Genomic DNA, 19,475 nt, shown 5'->3' on the forward strand with positions numbered 1-19,475 from the left:
CAGTGGTGGTATGATGATACTTTTCCCATTGTTGAAAAAAATCGGGAAAATAAATTCACAAAAAAAAAATTTTTTTATTAAAAAATATAATAATAGTAATAAAACATCCTGATTGAAGTTACCAGATATTAAAGAAATAGCGACTGGTAATAGAAATGAACCGTTTATTGATAAGAAAGGCATGTCAGACACTGGACCTATATTTGCAATGTGTTATAAGTCTCCTAGTAATGAACAGAAGAGACAAAGCTAATCAATACTCTTAACGACTTTGTGTATGAAATTTACTCTTCTGTCAAGTGAAATTATTGAAAAAATCGGTATCTTCACAGGAGATATCTTTTACACAAAAGGAAAATTATTCCTCTTACCCTGTCTTTTAGTATAATTCCATCATCCCGATAAATCTTACTCCCCCTTCCATGGTTAGTTATATCACGTTGGCAATGTGCTTGCAATGCGGTAACACTGTACTCTATGAAAAATGCTCTTAGTTGACGAAAATTTTTCAAATCGAGTTAGTATAATATGTTATAACTGAGACAAAGTACCTAAAGTGTTAGGATGAACCAAAATAATGGATTTTTGGTTAACCAGGATGATCAGAAAATAAATTTTAATCTTCAGTCTGGCCAAAAAGTAATTACCAACTATTCGATGGCCCTCGAGACCATAAGTGCATAATTGGGCCTTGAAAAGGATTTGGGGTTGACATACGTGGCTTAAGTATATTCACTAATGAAGAGATTGAATAAAACTAATCTTATGTGCAACATTATTTCATAAAACGTAACTCGAGAGACGAGTCACAGCAGGGATTGTGTATTGGGTGATAGCGATATAACGCAAGACATTTCAAAATATTTGACATCGATCCATGACTTCGGATATAATTTTGTGCAAATGATAATTTAATCTACTGATAGTAGATTAAATACCCTATACAGTTAATGTTAGTTAGATTTGATTCATTCCGGAATTAAGAGTAGGCTTACTCTTTTATTTATGATCATAATGTACTCGGACATTACATAATGTTATTATATGCTGATTTTGTTTTCAAATAATATCGACATATTATGTACACGAAGTTGCTGAAATGAACAAGTCTTCACTTTAATATCTAGTGATAATAATTACATATTTTTCTTTATATTTCCCCTGAAAGAAGCTCCTTAACCTTAAAGTTTAATTTCTGTGATGTAGAATCTTACAGTCTGTCTCCTGCATTTCCAATTATTATTATCATTATTACTTGCTAAGCTACAACCTAGCTGGAAAAGCAGGATATGCTATAAGCCCAGGGCTCCAACAGGGAAAGTAACCCAGTTAGGAAAGGAAACAAGGATGAATAGAATATTTTCAGAACAGTAACAACATTGAAATAAATATTTCCTAAATAAACAATAAAAACTTTAGCAACATATCCAAACAGTCCAATTCAAGGGTTCAGTGTTTATTGCCATTTCTCAGTCAACCATTTCCTTTGAAAACTCGGCTGTTAAACAGCGCTCTTTGTCAGGGACTCATTTCCTGTTACTAAAAACAAAATAGAGTGATTTAGTGCATGCAATATGACGCTGGCACGACCGCGTGCATTGTACAAGGACGCATTTCTCCCTGGACGGAGACCCTCCTCACTTTCAAGATTAATATTTGTTCTGAATTTCTAGTTATCTTGGGCGTGACGGACGGGAAATTTATTTTGACGCCTTTAATAGAAATGGATATATTCTACATAATAGAACACACTGCAATTAGAAAATTAGTTATCTTTTCATATAAACTTAGCATATAGAAATTTTCTTGTTAAACTTAATCATTTTAAGATAGAACATTTCTTTCGTAATACTAGGCAGGCAGTTAATTCTAATAGCCAGGCCTTCTCCATCACGAGACTCAATACTACGCAGTATTCTAGAAGTTTTGTTCCAGCTGTTACCAAGTTGTGGAATGATCTTCCTAATCGGGTGGTTGAATCAGTAGAACTTCAAAAGTTCAAAGTTGGAGCAAATGCTTTTTTGTTGACCAGGCGGACATGAGTCTTTTTATAGTTTATTTATGACATATTTGTTTTTGATGTTGTTAATAGTTTATATATGACATGTCTGTTTTGACGTGGTTACTTATTTTAGAATGATTTATTGTTAATTTGTTCTCTTCATTTATTTATTTCCTTATTTCCTTTCCTCACTGGGCTATTTTTCCCTGTTGGAGCCCCTGGGCTTATAGCATCTTGCTTTTCCAACTAGGATTGTAGCTTGGATAGTAATAATAATAATAATAATAATAATCTACAACTTGAGTGAAAATGAAGTTGTTTTTACAATTGGTTTAAAAATAAGATTTTGTTAATTTCCCAACAACCAATGTTAATTAAAATATGACACTGCCAGGTGGTTTTTCATGATCCTGATAATTCAAATGAATAAATCTGATGAGATATCGTAGAATGGAGATGACATAAGAAAAAGATTCCATCAGATGACATAACATGGGAGTAGATATTTAATCTAATGAGAAGACATAATTCAAGAATCTATCGTGGGACATGATACATAACATAAGAATCTATCTAAGGATATGATACATAATTAAATAATCTATATTAGGGTATGATATATAACTATATAAGCTATCTTAGGATATGAAATATAACTAAAAAATCTACAGTATATTAGGATATGATATATAACTGAAGAGTCTACCTCAGGATATCATATATAATTAAAGATTCTATCTAAGAATATGATACATAACTAAATAATCTATCTTAAGGTAAGATGTATAACTAAATAATTTATCTTAGGGTATGATACATAACTAAAAAAATCTTCAGTATATTAGGATATGATATATAACTAAAGAATCTACCTCATGATATCATATATAATTCTATCTAAGGATATGATATGTGATTAAATAATCTACCTTAGGGTATGATACATAACTAAAAAAATCTACAGTATATAAGGATATGATATATAACTAAAGAATCTACCTTAGGATATCATATATGATTAAAGATTCAATATAATCACATATAATATGTAACTAAATAATCTATCTTAAGGTAAGATATATAACTAAATAATTTATCTTAGAGTATGATACATAACTAAAAAAATCTACAGTATATAAGGATATGATATATAACTAAAGAATCTACCTTAAGATATCATATATGATTAAAGATTCTATCTAATCACATATCATAATATGTTATTAAATAATCTATCTTAAGGTATGATATATAACTAAAGAATCCGTTACAGGAGATGACATGAAAATAAAGAATCCATTTAAAAAGATTGCATATATATAAACGACCTAAACTCCACCCACCCATATGGCCTATATCAAACCCCCCCTCCCTCATGCCCCCTACCACCCTGCCAAAGACAGGATGCTCGCACGTCATTGCAGTGCTTCTCAAATACCCCAACCGCTTAACTGTTATGCAAATGAGCGGGTGTCGGGTATTAGTTACTGAAGTAAACAACAATCTCATTTGTGTCTCGACAATAATAATTCCTCTCGAGCAAACTGTACCGGTAAAGGCTTTCCCTCCTATCGACCTGGCTTCCGCTTTCGAAACAGTAAATGCTTCGATGTTTGATCTCACGTCGTGGGTATGGCTGGGTCGTGATGTCATTTTGCATGGTTGCTAGATCGATTCACGTAAGAGGTTTCGCAATCACCTGCGAGTAGCGTTAATTCATACTCTAGTAAAAGGTTAAAAACGTATCAACTGTTCTCACACAACAATATATTTACAACTAGTGTACGCGACTCGTCAAAAACGACACCTAAATATTTAGATAAATATGCACACAGATTCAAACCTTTCAAACCACACCCCCCCTCATTTCCTAAATTGGAAATGTTTTCAGTAAATGTCATATAACCGAGAGGAAAGAATAGTCGTTCAATATGGCTTGGATTGTGTCCGTTACCAATCCTTAAAGGTTATAAAGGCTATTAATGAATGGCAAAGACAAGAGACAATGGCAATGCCCCAGCTAGCTGTAAAATGCCCTAAAGACTGACCATATACTGTATAGGGCTACATATAATCAGCGCCCAAGCCCCCTCTCCACTCAAGCTATGACCAGAGGGCCAAGCAATGGCTGCTGATGACTCAGCAGGTAGGCCTATAGGCTCCTCCAAACACCCCTACACCCTAGCTTACAAAGATGACGAGGTTGCAGACACCACAAGAAACTATCGATCTTGAGCGTGACTCGAACCCCAGTCTAGTAGAGCGACAAACAGGAAAGTTTCCATTGGGCTACCAGAAAGCTAGTTCTCATGGTTCTGAACTCCTTGGCATATCAGTGTACACTCATTAGAGCACGTTTTTTATAATTTGCAATATTTTCTCGTCATCGCTAATTGCATTCTACCAAAACGCCTTGATTTTTCTGTCTGAGCAGAGATTAATTAGATTTTAAACACTTATTGCGTATTTAATTAGTTATTATACAGCGTTTCATAGCATTTTATTAACTACTGTTTATGTAGTTTGAAATATATGCCATAATTGAGTCAAGTTACAAAACTTTTAATTTTAATTTCTAAGAATAATCACATCATATATACGTCTGTGAAATATAATATATACAATTTAAACAGACCCAATTGGAGAATTTGCTTAACTAACGATATTTTTTTTCATAAAATGCTGATAAAATGACGTTATCTTTGGGCAACTGTTGTCGTTATGCCTTGTGACAAATTTCTCTGAACATATAAAAACCGAGTTATTTACATAGAAAGAAAACATAATATGTAATGTGCATTACTGTCCCCACGATAAGGTAATTAATCAGCTTTATTTTAATCTGTCTAGAAGAGAATGAATGAAATTAGGAATGGTGATTAATTACAAATAATGTTTTAGATATATTTGTGTATTTCTTGGTAGTTTTCTGGTGCAAATCATTGCATTTCGATGATTAATCCAATGATATTTTGGTATTTATATCAGTATTTGTGGATTTTTTGCGCGAATTATTTGGTCGTTTTTCGCTAATCTCAGTTTATTTTGATAATAAATCCCGTAATACGTTTTCATAGTCCATAGCATTTCAATGTAAGGTGGTAGTATTCCATAATATTTCCAGCATTTCAGAGTATTTCAGTAATAAATCCCTGTTTTACTTAACAGATTATAGTTTTTGAATAATAAGGAGAAGAATAATCCCTCGAAGGGAGAATTATTAAGAATGTTTTAGGAACCTAAACCCATTAAGATGTTATGAGTAGTAATATTAATTTTAATTATCATCATTACGTTCTTTTTATTTAATCATATTTTAACGTAACTGAATTTTGAATGCTGGTGAATTTGGTATACCAATACAAAAGCTAATGCGCACCATGCACATCAAATGCGTTGTTTAGTGACGTCATAGAAATGTAGTGCGGGAATAAATCTTGTTATGTGTTGATTTGGAAGATTCTAGGATAGAGAAGTGACGTCATTTGAAATGCGTCTCATATCCTAAATTGTATTCTATTTTAGTTAATAGGAATTTCTTTAAAAACTGTTTTTATCAATAGGAATAAACTTAGCTACTTCCTATAATATCACGAAAACTTAATATTCTGTTACAAAGATCCTTAAACAGGAAGCATTTTTGAACGGGGTACGAATGACATGACTCGAACCAAAGGACAACAAGCGAAAAAGGCGATCTCGCTTTGGTCATTCTAGTGAATACTCTTCTACGCAAGTCAAGTTTCCCTCGGTTCCTGAAAGTGAATTCTTTGACATAAGTCTCTTCTCTTGTAGCTTAAAGCTTGATAAATACTGCAAGTACCATTTTCACCTCCGCCAACGAAGTTGGAAGGAGCTTATGTTTGTCCACATGTTTGTGTGTGTTTGTGTTTGTTTGTGAACACCTTCCTGGCCACAATTTTAATCGTAGAGTAATGAAACTTGCAGGGATCAAATATTATATAAAAAGCAGGAAATGATAGAATTTTGGAAGGCCAAGGTCATGGTCAAGCAAATGGTCCAGAAATAAGCTGCTGCGGCGGAGGTCTGCGCTCTACTGAGTGCCACTCTAGTTAAAAATGCTTTGTCACTTGGTCTATTTCTGTAAGAGTGATGGCTAGTATAAGTTTAGTCGGAATTATTGATAATGGCTATTATTGAATAACCTATACAATTGATGTTTTAGTCAATCGGTCTATCACAAAACCTATCTTTTGGGTAATCTACTGTTAACGTCATGTTAAGTCTTAATCCGTCGATCAAAACCAATTGTATAATCGACCAGTGTTCTTGTCTGAATACAGCAACTAGATGTCATTTGCGTATTAGTGAGATTTCTCTGGATTTAGTACATCCTATTGTTACCACGGAAGTGTAGCAATCTGTCTATCAAAACCAATTGTATAATTGACCTGTGCTCTTACACCACTTAGATGTCTTTTACATACTAGTGAAATTTCTCTGGATTTAGTACATTCTACCGTTACTTTGGAAGTGTAGTAATCTGTCGATCAAAACCAACTGTATAATCGACCAGTGCTCTTATCTGAAAGCAGCACCTAGATGTCTTTTGCGTATTGGTGAGATTTCTCCGGATTTCCTACATTCTACTGTTACCTTGGGAATGAAGTAATCTATAGATCAAAACCAATTGTATACTTAACCTGTGCTCTTACAGTAGCTACATGTCTTTTGCTTATTAGTGAAATTTCTCTGGATTTAGTACATCCTACCGTTACCTCGGAAGTGCATAATCGACCAGTGCTCTTGTCTTAAGGCAATACTTAGATGTCTTTTATGTATTAGCGAGATTTCTCTTAATTTAGTACATCCTGCCATTACCTTGGAAGTATAGTAATCTGGCGATCAAAACAAATTGCAAAATTGACCAGTGCTCTGGTCTCAAAGCAGCACCTAGTTTCTTTTGCGTATTAGTGAATTTTCTTTGGATTTAGTACATCCGACTGTTACCTCGGAAGTTTAGTAACCGTCAATGCAAACCAATTGTATAATCGACCTATTCTCTTATCTGAAAGCAGCACCTAGATGTCTTTTGCATATTAGTGAGATTTCTCCGGATTTAGTATATACTGCTGTTACCTTGGAAGTGTAGTAATCTGTCGATCAAAAGCAATTGTACAATCAACCAGTGCTCTTGTCTCAAAGCAGCCACTAGATGTCTTTTTCACACTATTGAGATTTCTCTGAATATAGTACATCTTGCTGTTACCTTGGAAGTGTAGTAATCTGTCGATCATAAGCAATTGTATAACTGACCAGTGCTCTTATAGCACCTAGATTTCTTTTGTGTATTAGTGAGATTTCTATGGATTTAGTACATCCTGCTGTTACCTTGGAAGTGTAGTAATCTGTCGATCATAACCAATTGTATAAGCGACCAGTGCTCTTGTCTGAAAGCAGCACCTAGATGTCTTTTGCGTATTAGTGGATTTTCTCTAGATTTAGTACATCCTGCTGTTACCTCAGAAGTGTAGTAATCTGTCAATCCAAATCAATTGTATAATCGACCAGTGCTCTTATCTGAAAGCAGAACCTAAATATCTTTTGCGTATTAGTGAGATTTTTCCAGATTTAGAACATACTGCTGTTACCTTGGAAATGTAGTAATCTGTCAATCAAAACCAATTGTATAATTGACAAGTGCTCTTATTTGAAAGTAGCACCTAGATGTCTTTTTCATATTATTGAAATTTCTCTGGATTTAGTTGATCCTGCTGTTACCTCTGAAGTGTAGTAATCTGTTGATCAAAACCAACTATATAATCGACCAGTGCTCTTATCTGAAAATAGCACCTAGATATCTTTTGCCTATTAGTGAGTTTTCTTTGGATTTAGTACATCCTGCTGTGTAGTAATCTGTAAATCAAAATCAATCGCATGATCGACCAGTACTCTTGTCTGAAAGCAGCACTTAGATGACTTTTGCATATTAGTGAGATTTCTCTGGATTTATTACATTCCACTGTTACCTCAGAAGTGTAGTAATCTGTCGATCAAAACCAATTGTATAATAGACCAGTGTTCTTATCTGAAAGCAGAACCTACATGTCTTTTGCGCATTAGTGAGATTTCTCTGGATTTAGTACAACCTGCCATTACCTCAGAAGTGTAGTAATCTGTCAATCAAAACCAATTGTATAATCAACCAGTGCTCTTGTCTGAAAGCAACACCTAGATGTCTTCTGCATATTAGAAAACTTTCTCTGAATTTAGTACATCTTGCTGTATAGTAATCTGTCGATCAAAACCAATTGCATAATCGAGGATGTCTTTTACGGTTAGTGAGATTTCTCTGGATTTAGTACATCCTGCTGTGTAGTAATCTGTCGATCACAACCAATTGTATGATCGACCAGTGCTCTTATCTGAAAGCAGCACCTAGAAATCTTTTGCGCATTAGTAAGATTTCCCTGGATTTAGTACATCCTGCCAGTACCTCGGAACTGTAGTAATATGTCGATCAAAAGCAAGTGCATAATCGACCAGTGCTCTTGTCTGAAAGGAGCACCTAGATGTCTTTTGTGTATTAGTGATATTTCTCTGAATTTAGTACATCCTGTTGTGTAGTAAAATGTCGATCAAAACCAAGTGCATAATCAACCAGTGCTCTTTTCTGAAAGGAACATCTAGATGTCTTTTAGGTATTAGTGAGATTTCTCTGAATTTAGTACAACTTGCTATGTAGTAATCTGTCGATCAAAACAACTTGTATAATCGACCAGTGCACTTATCTGAAATGAACACGTAGATGTCTTTTGCGCATTAGTCAAATTTCTCTGGATTTAGTACATCCTGCTCTTACCTCGGTTCAAGGTGTAGTAATCTGTCGATCAAAACTAATTGCATAATCGACCAGTGCTATTGTCTGAAAGCAGCACCTAGATGTCTTTTACATATTAGTGAGATATCTCTGGATTTAGTATATCCTGCTGTTACCTCGGTTCAAGGTGTAGTAATCTGTCGATCAAAACTAATTGCATAATCGACCAGTGCTATTGTCTGAAAGCAGCACCTAGATGTCTTTTGCGTATTAGTGAGATTTCTCTGGATTTAGTACATCCTGCAGTTACCTTGAAAGTGTAGTAGTCTTTCAATCAAAACCAAGTGCATAATCGACCAGTGATCTTGTCTGAAAGTAGCACCTAGATGTCTTTTGAGTATCATGAGATTTCTCTGGATTTAGTACATCCTGCTGTTACCTCGGAAGTGTAGTAATCTATTGATCAAAACCAATTGTATAATCGGCCAGTGCTCTTATCTGGAAGCAGCACCTAGATGTCTTTTGCATATTATGAGATTTTTCTGGATTTAGCACATCCTGACATAACATCAGAAGTGTAGTAATCTGTCGATCGATACCAATTGTATAATCGACCAGTGCTCATATCTGAAAGGAGCCTCTAGATGTCTTTTAGGCATTAGTGAGATTTCTCTGGATTTAGTACACCCTGTTGTTACCTAGGAAATGTAGTAATCTGTCGGTCAAAACCAATTGTATAATCGACCAGCGTTCTTGTTTGAAAGCAGCATATAGTCTCTTTAGTGTATTATTGAATTTCACTGGATTTATAACCAGTTTAGATGATGATGTACAGTAAAGATTAGAATTATAAAGTATTTAAATTAGTGTGGAAAGTAAAATCTGCTTGATACAAATTTATTGCACTTTAGTGTAGAAAATGTGTAAAGTAAAACCTGCTTGATAATGATTTATTGCACTAAGTGATATTTTGTAAAAGAATAAATGTTCTTTAGCTATCTAACAAAGAATATGTTTGTAACCCCTTGTAGTATATAAATCTTTGACTTTTTTTAAACTCTGTTACCATCTCGACTCTGGTCATTACTATTCTTAAAATTATCTAAGTCTTAGAACTATAAGTGAGGGCATTCCAGAAATTTATAATGTAACAGTATCTATTTGGTTTAATATTGATGTATGAAAATTATTCTGAAAATATATGTGGAATAATTAAGCAAAAAATAACTAACCCCATCAAGAAATTCATAACGTTAGGGAAATATTGGAACCATCAGATTACTGTATACTGAATGTGACAACAGCCCTGTCCTTTTCAAGAAGCAGTATACTGTCGTCTAGCACATAAGGTAAGGTTTAAAAGCTGCTCATGAATGGGAGAGGCAGGACAATGTCCTACAGACTGACCATATATACATATGATCAGCGACCAAGCCTCCTCTCCACTCAAACTAGGAACAAGGACAGCATATAGACCTATAGACCTATAGGCTCCCCCAAATCACCCATCTAAGTTTAGCTCACAAGGATGGTGAGATTGCAGTGAGTACATAAACTAACCAGTTTGAGCGGGAATCGAACTCCAGTCTGGCGATCACCAGTCAGGGACATTATCACTTAAGCCACCACAAACGTAACTTTTTTTCTTTTTTAAATTCGTTGCATTCTTTCATTTTTTCCCATAGTTTCTATTCTGTTGTAAATGTACAACTTCCGTCACATTGCCTGACTTAATCTAAGTCATGGGCAGAGTTGACCTTTAGAGATAGACACTAAATAAAGAAACAAGAGAAAAGTTACTTGCATAACTCATCTTTTTATTTTGCTAAGCAAAGATATAGCTTGAACTTGTTCAGAGATTGGACTTTTGTCGGGAAGAAAACCATTATGGCGTTTAAACAAAACTTAATAATATTTGTGTGTAGATTGTTTCTGATTGTCCTAGTAATGAAACGCAGCACTACAGAACTAGTCACGGTTTCCCCTTCATAAGACGTCTTGATTTTGTCAAGAATGTGACAAAACATAAAACAAACACTAAAATTATCATCTTTACCTGTTTTATACTTTTTTAATTTTTACTAAAAAATATAAACATCATTGACGATTCTTTGGACTGGTGTTTATCAATAGTGCGGTTATAACTTTTTAGTATTTTCTTTTTTCAATTTCTTAATTTTTTCTAACAATATTGTTTCATCTTTGTTAACATAAATATGATCTTGACTCTCTGGTAAATCATCCTCGTTCATCAGTTTATAATTGCACTTCTCCATGAATTGAATGAAATCATGATCAACAGTTTTAATTTGGTCCTCAATAATAACCACACGCACCTTGATGCTAGACCAAGGGAAGTTTCTCAGTATCACCTTTTCGTTTCCTTGAAGATCCAGCGATAGCAAATCGATCTTCTCAATGCCGAGAGCTCGAACGAAAGTTATCAGAGGGAAGCACTGGACTAGTGAGTAGTGCTCCGTCGCTGGTACATGAGACGTTATGTTATCTGTGAAGATGTTTGTGCCGTACAAGTGGGAATTCGCTGGAAAGTTCATGCGCCCATATCGTACCTCATGTGATTTCCCCCTGACTTCGAGGTTTACGAAAACGACCTCCATTGGATAGCCATCCTTGGAAATGCAAGCATTAGAGGTCCACGCCTTCCTGTGTTTCTTCAGGAGAAGGCGAAAGCTGTCCTTATCCGGCTCGATCAACAGACCCGTCCACCCAAGCGTCTTTTCCAGCCAGAGGGTGTTCGAGAGGAACTCTCCATCCAGCGCCCCTGCTTCCAAGAAAAACCCAGGAGGCTCGTCAGTGAATAAGTGTCTTATGTAACGGTTGAGATACCACCACGAATCCCCATGTGCATAAACAGAATAACTTGTATCATGCACCTTTGAGAAATTATAAGGCTCAGTTGATGGAGGGAAAATATAAGTCTGATTTACGAATTTTAAAACCCAAGCGTCGGTGCCAGAGAGTGGGCCTTTGATACGGTATATATTTTCCAGTAGTTTGAAGGAAAGTTTCGCTGTAAGTGATGAATTTATCTGTGGAAAGATAATAAATACAAAATTAAAAAGAAATGAAAAACAATGGCGTGGAGTAACAACTTTGAATCTTCAGTACCCATCATGAAAGAAAGCCTGCCATAGCAAGTTCTGGTCATTGTGAATAGCTTAGAAGGAAAGTGAAAAAGCTGATATTATTATTATTATTATTATTATTATTATTATTATTATTATTATTATTATTATTATTATTATTATTAGTTAATCTAAAACCTTAGTTGGAAAAGCAAGATCCTATAAGCCAGGGGGCGCCAACAGGGAAAGGTAACCCAGTGAGGAAAGGAAACAAGGAAATAGATAGACTTCAAGAGAAGTAATGAAGAATCAAATTTAAATATTTTAAGAACAGTAACAACACAAAATAGATCTCTCATACATATACTATAAAAACTTCAAAATAACAAGACGAAGAGAAATAAGATAGAATTGTGTGCCCGAGTGTACCCTTAAACAATAAAACTCTACCCAAGACTGTGGAAGGCCATGGAACAGAGGCTATGGCACTACCCAAGACTAGAGAACAATAGTTTGATTTTGGAGTGTCCTTCTACTAGAAGAGTTGCTTACCATACCTAAAGAGTTTCTTCTACCCTTAACAAATGAAAGTAGCCACTGGACAATGATAGTGCAGTGATTATATCCTTGAGCGAAGAATTGTTTGGTAATATGAGTGTTGTCAGGTGTATGAGGACAGAGGAGAATGTGGAAAGAATAGGTTAGACTATTCGGTGTATGTGTAGGCAAAGGAAACATGAGCCATAACCAGAGAGGGATCCAATGTAGTACTGTCTGGTCAGTCAAAGAACCCCATTAATCTCTAGCGGTAAAATCTCAACGGGTAGCTGGTGCTCTGGCCAACCTGCTATCTATAAAGAGGAAAAAAACTAAAAAACTAAAACATCCCTTAAGTTAAAAGAATTGACTTAAGATCAAAGTTTTCTATTTTGAACATTCTGGATAAGTAACAAAAAATTTGTGCAAGGGTTCTCTGCAAAATTTATTATTTCCATAAAAGAATTATCTGTAGAATTGTAATACATGTTCATTTACGTTGGAATGTAAGGTCTGAGAGTGGTCTAATTCTAGTTCTAATATTTTGATTAAGTTTAATAAATGTTCCGAGTTTGTATGGAGTAGGTGGAAAGTCTGTAAAATACTTCAGTCAGTTGACTGCAGCACGGTTTCTGTTGAAAGTGGTGCTGCCGTCCGTGTCCACGAGACTTAATCCTTCAGCCTGGCTACTATTGTGAGGACTAGAGGATAAACTTTAAGCCAGAAATTGTAGCAGTGATTGCAGGTGGTATATCTCGTGGTACTTGATTCTGTTCCTTAAATTGTTTGAGATATTTCCATTTCATGATGGAAAATGCCTATTTCACAGGCAGCATTCTTGCAATAAAAAATATTCCAACGATTTCGGGATAGTCTATTTTTCCGAGAAGAAAGTGCCCCAAAGACAAAGACTTTATCAAGAATACCCCTCTTGAAAGCTGCAAGTACTTTTCTTCTGGCCATCTTACATTTCCCAACACATCTTCCTACATCGTCGATGTTGGCAAGTTTTAAGATAGGATCAAGGGGAAGAGTTGGTTAAAACTCCTTTGTAATAGCTTTGGTGAGCTCAACCTCTTATCTGAGCATTCGAAAGTTGGATGTTTGCTTTAAGGTGTGACTGTGAAGATCCCTGGCAGGTTGAGATTCACATTGATTTTAAGTGTTGGATGTTGCCTTTTTATCGCAGTAAAAAAAGCATACAATTAACACCCTCCTCTAGCTTAAGTGCGGAATTTAGTCAACGATGCAATACTGGAAAATATGGGAGAGGAACATGTATTAGGAGCTAAGTTGATAGGAGAAATGAAGGATTCTGGATTGCTTTACTTTCTTCCACTGCTTTGATTTCTTTTCCCTAATTTGGTTCAACTATGGAGGTTCTTCTGCATGCGGGTCCTTGACTACTAACTCTCCATTGAACATGGCCTTTCTCTTGCTTGCAGAGGGCATCTTGGACTTGAAAATCTGTGCTTATTAAGCAAGAGCTTGGGTCAAGACTATAATGGCTATGTTTTTCTTTAGTTTAAGCTGGCATTATGTCATTAATAGGTTAATAATCTAATCGAGCATCTGGGGCAACAGTTCTCACCACGAACCAATTAAACCCCAATGGGCTAAACACTTGTTAGCCCATTGTGGAAGATGGAGAGCTCTTACAATAGATGTACAGTATCTAGCAAAAATAATTTAATTACTCTTATCTAATGCTGGTTTTTACATTTGATAAAGAACATTTCCAAAACATATAACTGAAATAATGTCCCTTTCCATCTATTTATAAATCATAAATTACTGAATAAGTTATGGTTGTTTATCAGACTTCATCAGTGGCTCTTCCTTGGGCATGATCAGACAAACTCCTATATTTAGTGAAGGAGGCATTGTTCAAGACATACAAATTCCATACATAATGGATTATTTTTCAGAGCAAGACTCTTATTCTATTCTTATAAGACATGAGTTTAATTATAACGAGCCAAAAATAGGGTTCAGAATTTTTTACACTCTTCCATAGAATTTAAAATAGTAATTCCAACCGTTTATATAAAGTAACGGAATCAACTTTTTTCTTTTAGAGGTTTTGTCTATAGCAGAAGGTTAAACACAAATTTGAATAGTTTGTCTAGAACAGAAGGTTAAACAATAGTTTGAAGGGTACGTCCCTCACTCCTCCAGAGACTTCAAAGTGTTTGCCAAGATATCTGCCACTTCATGCTCAAGGAAGAACCATTTGTTAATATTTTAGAGAAAAATTATTAAAACAGCAGGAGAAGATAGCCTAACGATTAACTTAATAATAGATGGAGAAGATTTCAAAGCAGTAAAATTTACTATACTTTACATAAAAAGTCTGCAAGATTGCTTTATACGTACAGACCTGAAAAATTACCGCCCAATAAGTTTGTTCTCAGTAATATATAAAATATATATAAAGATCATATTAGACTCAATAGAAAGACAGCTAGACTTTAATCAACCAAGAAAACATGCAGGATTTAGAAGCAGATATTAAACAACTGACTATATCCATGTGATTAGCCAGCTAATGGAAAAATCTCTAGAGTTGGACAAACCACTATTTATTGCATTTATAGAATAAGAGAAAACTTTTGATTCTGTCGAAACTTCAGCATTAATGAAAGCACTTCAAAGACAAGTAACAGATGAATTATACATTAGAACGCTTAAATTTATCTATACGGGAAGTAGAGCAATCCTGAAACTATATAAAGATAGTGACAAAATTCCAATTAAAGAAGGAGTTATTCACAGTGTGCCTAAGGAATTAACATTAACAACTTAAGATTTGCAGATGACACGGTTCTATTTAGTGAATAGAGAGGAATTGTAAAAGATGATGAAACATTCTAATATAGAAAGCCAAAATGTAGGACTGAAAATGAATATGAGTAAAACTAAGATATTGATTTATGAAAATGCAGAGACAGCAAATAATGGTTGTGAACGAACCTCTAGCGATTATCAATTAATATACGTACTTAAGTCAAACAGCAAGTGTTTCTCCAGGGCATGAGACTGAAATTAAAAGAAAGTTAAGCATGGGATATAGAGCTTTTGGTAAACAAAATGAGATTATGAAAAGTAAACTGCCACTCTCTTTAAAAAGAAAAATGTTTAATCAGATGGTCTTACCAGTATTAACTAATGCATCAGAAACTTGGAGCCTTGCTAACTCCATAGAACATACGCTAGCTACAACCCAAAGAGCTATGGTAAGAATAATGATGGGATAACACTAAGAGACAAAAGAGCAACATGGATACGAGAGGAAACTAAAGTTAAGGGTATTCTAATAATATGTAAGGAAAAGAGATGGACATGTGCAGGATACATAATGAGAATGACAGATAATGGATACACAAGCAAAATAACATAATGGGTCCCTGAAGATTGCAAACGATGCAGGGGAAGGAAGAGATGATGATAGACTGACGAGCTATGAAAATTAGCTTTTATACAGTAGATTGGTTTCAGAAACAACACAAATAGACGTAAGTGGAAGGGCATGTCTGAGGTCTTTGTCGTGCAGTGAACTATCAGTGGCTGATGATGTTAATTGATATATATATATATATATATATATATATATATATATATATATATATATATATATATATATATATATATATATATATATTGTCTGATGTAGGGTCATACCCAGGAGATTTGCTAATGATGTCTACAATTGAGGTGAAAGTGGGATCTCTGTCAGAAGTAATATGCTCAAGGATACCAAATCTCGATGTCCACCCTGATAGTAAGGCAAATGTACATGAGGCAGATGTTAGTTTAAATGGGGATGGCTTCAGACTAACCAGTGAAGTTGTCAATGACAGTAAACTGGTTGCGGCATCCTTGTAATGTGGGTAGGGGAACTACTACATCGACGTAAATGTGGGCAAAATGACACAGAGGTTGAAGAAAGGTGCCTACTCCTGAATCCATATGTCGATGTACTTTTGAAGTTTGATATAAAGTACAAACGTGGACCCAATCCTTAGCATCCTTAGTAATGAAATTTGTCTTCATTAGCTGTGCAATAGATTGGGACAAGGGATGGGAGAGGCCAAGGAGGAAATCAAACACCAGTCAATGCATTGGGGCGGGTATTCACAGTGACGTCAGTACTGGTAGGCCATCTACCAGTACTGACCTCACTGAGGAGGGTGGCGTTGGAGTCGTCAAGGGCAATGTCTTCCCAACAGTGGGACGTAAAGGATGTCCTGCATGCTTTTCGTTGGGCTTCTGCCAAGGTGTTGTAATCCAATCCCTATTGAATGGCAGCCAATGTGTTTCTTGAAAGAGCATTGGCAATGAGATTCATTTTCTCAGGGACATGTTAATGGTAGCAGTTGTATTCAGCCACAGCGGAGAGATGTCGACATTGATGGGCGGACCAGACTATGGACTGCCAAGTGTAGGCATGTACCCCATGAGGTCCATGCGAATGACGAAGGGCATACCCTCTAAGAAGTGGTGAAAGTGAGGGACAGCCAAATACGTCAAGAGTAATTCACCGTCGAAGGTAGAGTAGCCAGATTCCGCCTTGGACAGTTTTCTTCTGAAGAAGGTAATGGATGGGGCAAGCCAGTGATCACCTGCTTGAGTACTGCACCAACAGCAACATTGCTGGCATCGGCGGAGAGAGGGTGAGGGGCATGTGGTGCAGAAAAAGAGAGAGCTGCAGCTGTTGATATGGTATTCTTTGTGTTGAAGAAGGCTGCTCCTGAAAGGGACCCCACTTCAGGTCTATTGGTTTGCCCTTGAGGGAGGTGTAGACAGGGGGCAAGCATGGTGGCAATGGCTGGCAGGAATCAGTGATAATAGTTTATCATGCCCAAGAATTTTTGCAGAGCTTTAATGGCCGAGGGTTCAGGGTAGTTTTGAGCAGCTAATACCTTCTCAGGGAGGGGATGGACGCCTTCAAGAGTGACGTAGTGCCCTAGAAACGATACCTCGTAGGCGCCAAAGGTACACTTGTTGTACCATACTACAAGGCTGTTCGGTTGTAGGAGGTTGAAAATGATGCATAGGTGAAGGAGGTGTTCCTCTTTGGAGGAAGAGAACACAAGTATGTCGTCCACGTAACATAGGCAGAAAGGGAGTTCCCCTAAGATGCCATCCATGAGGCATTGAAAGATTGGCCCAGTATTACGATGGACAAAGCATGAGTAATTGAATGTGCAGGTAGTAGCCCATTCTGCAGCTTGTTTTAAAGCAGGGCCATTTTCATTGGGACCACCCCAGCATCCAAGAAAAGGATGGTGACAAAATTGATATTCTTCCACCTCTCGGTAATAATCCCATCAGTAAAATGGACTTAGTGTTTGATAGTCTAAAGGTTTAAAGGTAACTCACAAATGGCAGAGGCGAATATCAGTGACATTGCCTAGCAAGCAGGACAATGCCCTTGGCCTAGACTGATCATATGTACAATCAACGCCCAAGCTAGGGCCAGGCAATGTCTGCTGATGACTCAGCACTTAGACCTAGAGTATAGACTCCCACAAACCCCCATCCTTAGCTTACATGGAAGGTGAGGTTGCAGACACTAGAGAAACTAAGAAGTTTGAGCGAGACTCAAACCCCAGTCCGGCAATCACCAGGCAGGGGCATTTCCAATAAACTCCCACAACCCTGAACAGCTTTCTTTGCCATCTCCATGACACAGTTGAGCAGTGGATAAACAATACAATTAGTTCTCGTAGTGCTCATATATCTACAGCCAAACTGGCCCTAGAGCTATTATAATAAACCATTACTGGTGAATACGTTTGCAGGTTAGAAAGACAGACTAGTGTGGTTTCGTCATTATCTTGATAAGGTTTCTTACCATATTCTTGTTGACCTACAGGATAGACTCCTCCACGAGATCTGTTGGATGACTGGAAAAAGTGTTTTCTTCTTGGTAGAGACAGGTGTCATGCATGCAGACAAACATGTACCCGCACTTTTCAAGCTTGTTTTGGATATATTGCTATGAGGTCCCAGCCCTGGCCTCCTTATATGCCAACATGACCTCATCAACAGACTGTACTGGAGTTTCAGCCATCTTCAGAAACTTCCTGGTCACAACATTGCAGACTGGTTGAATCTTGAACAATCAGCCAGTAGATGTTTTAGAATTCTCATTTTTGTTGAAATGAATGAACCTCGTGATCTGAAACCTTTTCGACGATATTACATCAGAACTTATATCCTTGTCAATTGTGACCAGTATTCCTCTATGCTCGGCATAGGTATGATGCTCATGCACACTTCCACTCATATGCAAAGATTAGATCGCTTTAATTGGCTGAGTGGATATAGGAAGAGGGCTTCTTATGGCTGAAAACATAAGGTGCGATGTACATCATACAGGCTGCTGCATTCATTAGACTTGTGTAGATGACAAAAATGCATCCTGTTGGGGCTACTTGCTCTGTAAAAGGTTAATGTTGAAAAATAAACTAGCTTTCATGAGGCTCTACAGGATCACAGGAGTCGTTATTTATGTACTTATTTACACACACACACGCATATATATTATATATATACAAACGTATACATAAATATATATACGTACACACAAATAATTAATAAGTAAATCTAAAAAAGAATTCTCCTCAGAGTAGATCATGCAAAGGAAAAACAAGACCACAAATAATATAAAAAAGTAATTTGTATATTAATTGGATATATGTCAATATATATATACTATCGATAAAAAAAAGTAAATATAGGTTAAGAATAAAAAAAATGCAATAACTAAGGTGAAGTTTTCCAGACCCTTCCCAAGGGGTCCAAAGCAGAAAACAACGAAAGGACCAAGTATATTGGCTTTGGTGAAAACAATTTTCGAGAAAACTGATTATATCGGATTAAAACCTAGCTAAGGCCAATTAATGTGGCACCGGAGATATCCTAAAGGATACAAATTCATGTTATAGACACTACCACATTCATCCAAAAACTATTGAAGTTGTGGTGAGTGCAAATTTAGCGAAGTTCCTTTATTTTAGCCACTTTGTGTTTTACACAAACGACTCATCAACCGCACAAGGAC

General features: G+C 36.2%; 1 protein-coding gene across 2 annotated transcripts in view; it reads right to left on the reverse strand.

Moving 5' to 3' along the window:
• Positions 1-10,766: 10,766 nt before the first annotated feature.
• LOC137651243 (protein Star-like) overlaps positions 10,767-19,475 on the reverse strand; it is a 270,504-nt gene continuing 261,795 nt past the window's right edge. For both annotated transcript variants that reach the window (XM_068384470.1, XM_068384469.1), the window contains one exon: positions 10,767-11,833. In XM_068384470.1, the coding sequence (XP_068240571.1) occupies positions 10,922-11,833 (912 nt within the window). In that variant the 3' untranslated portion in view covers positions 10,767-10,921. The remainder of the gene's footprint in view (positions 11,834-19,475) is intronic.

This window comes from Palaemon carinicauda, chromosome 12 (genome assembly GCF_036898095.1).
Source record: "Palaemon carinicauda isolate YSFRI2023 chromosome 12, ASM3689809v2, whole genome shotgun sequence".
Lineage (NCBI taxonomy): Eukaryota > Metazoa > Arthropoda > Malacostraca > Decapoda > Palaemonidae > Palaemon > Palaemon carinicauda.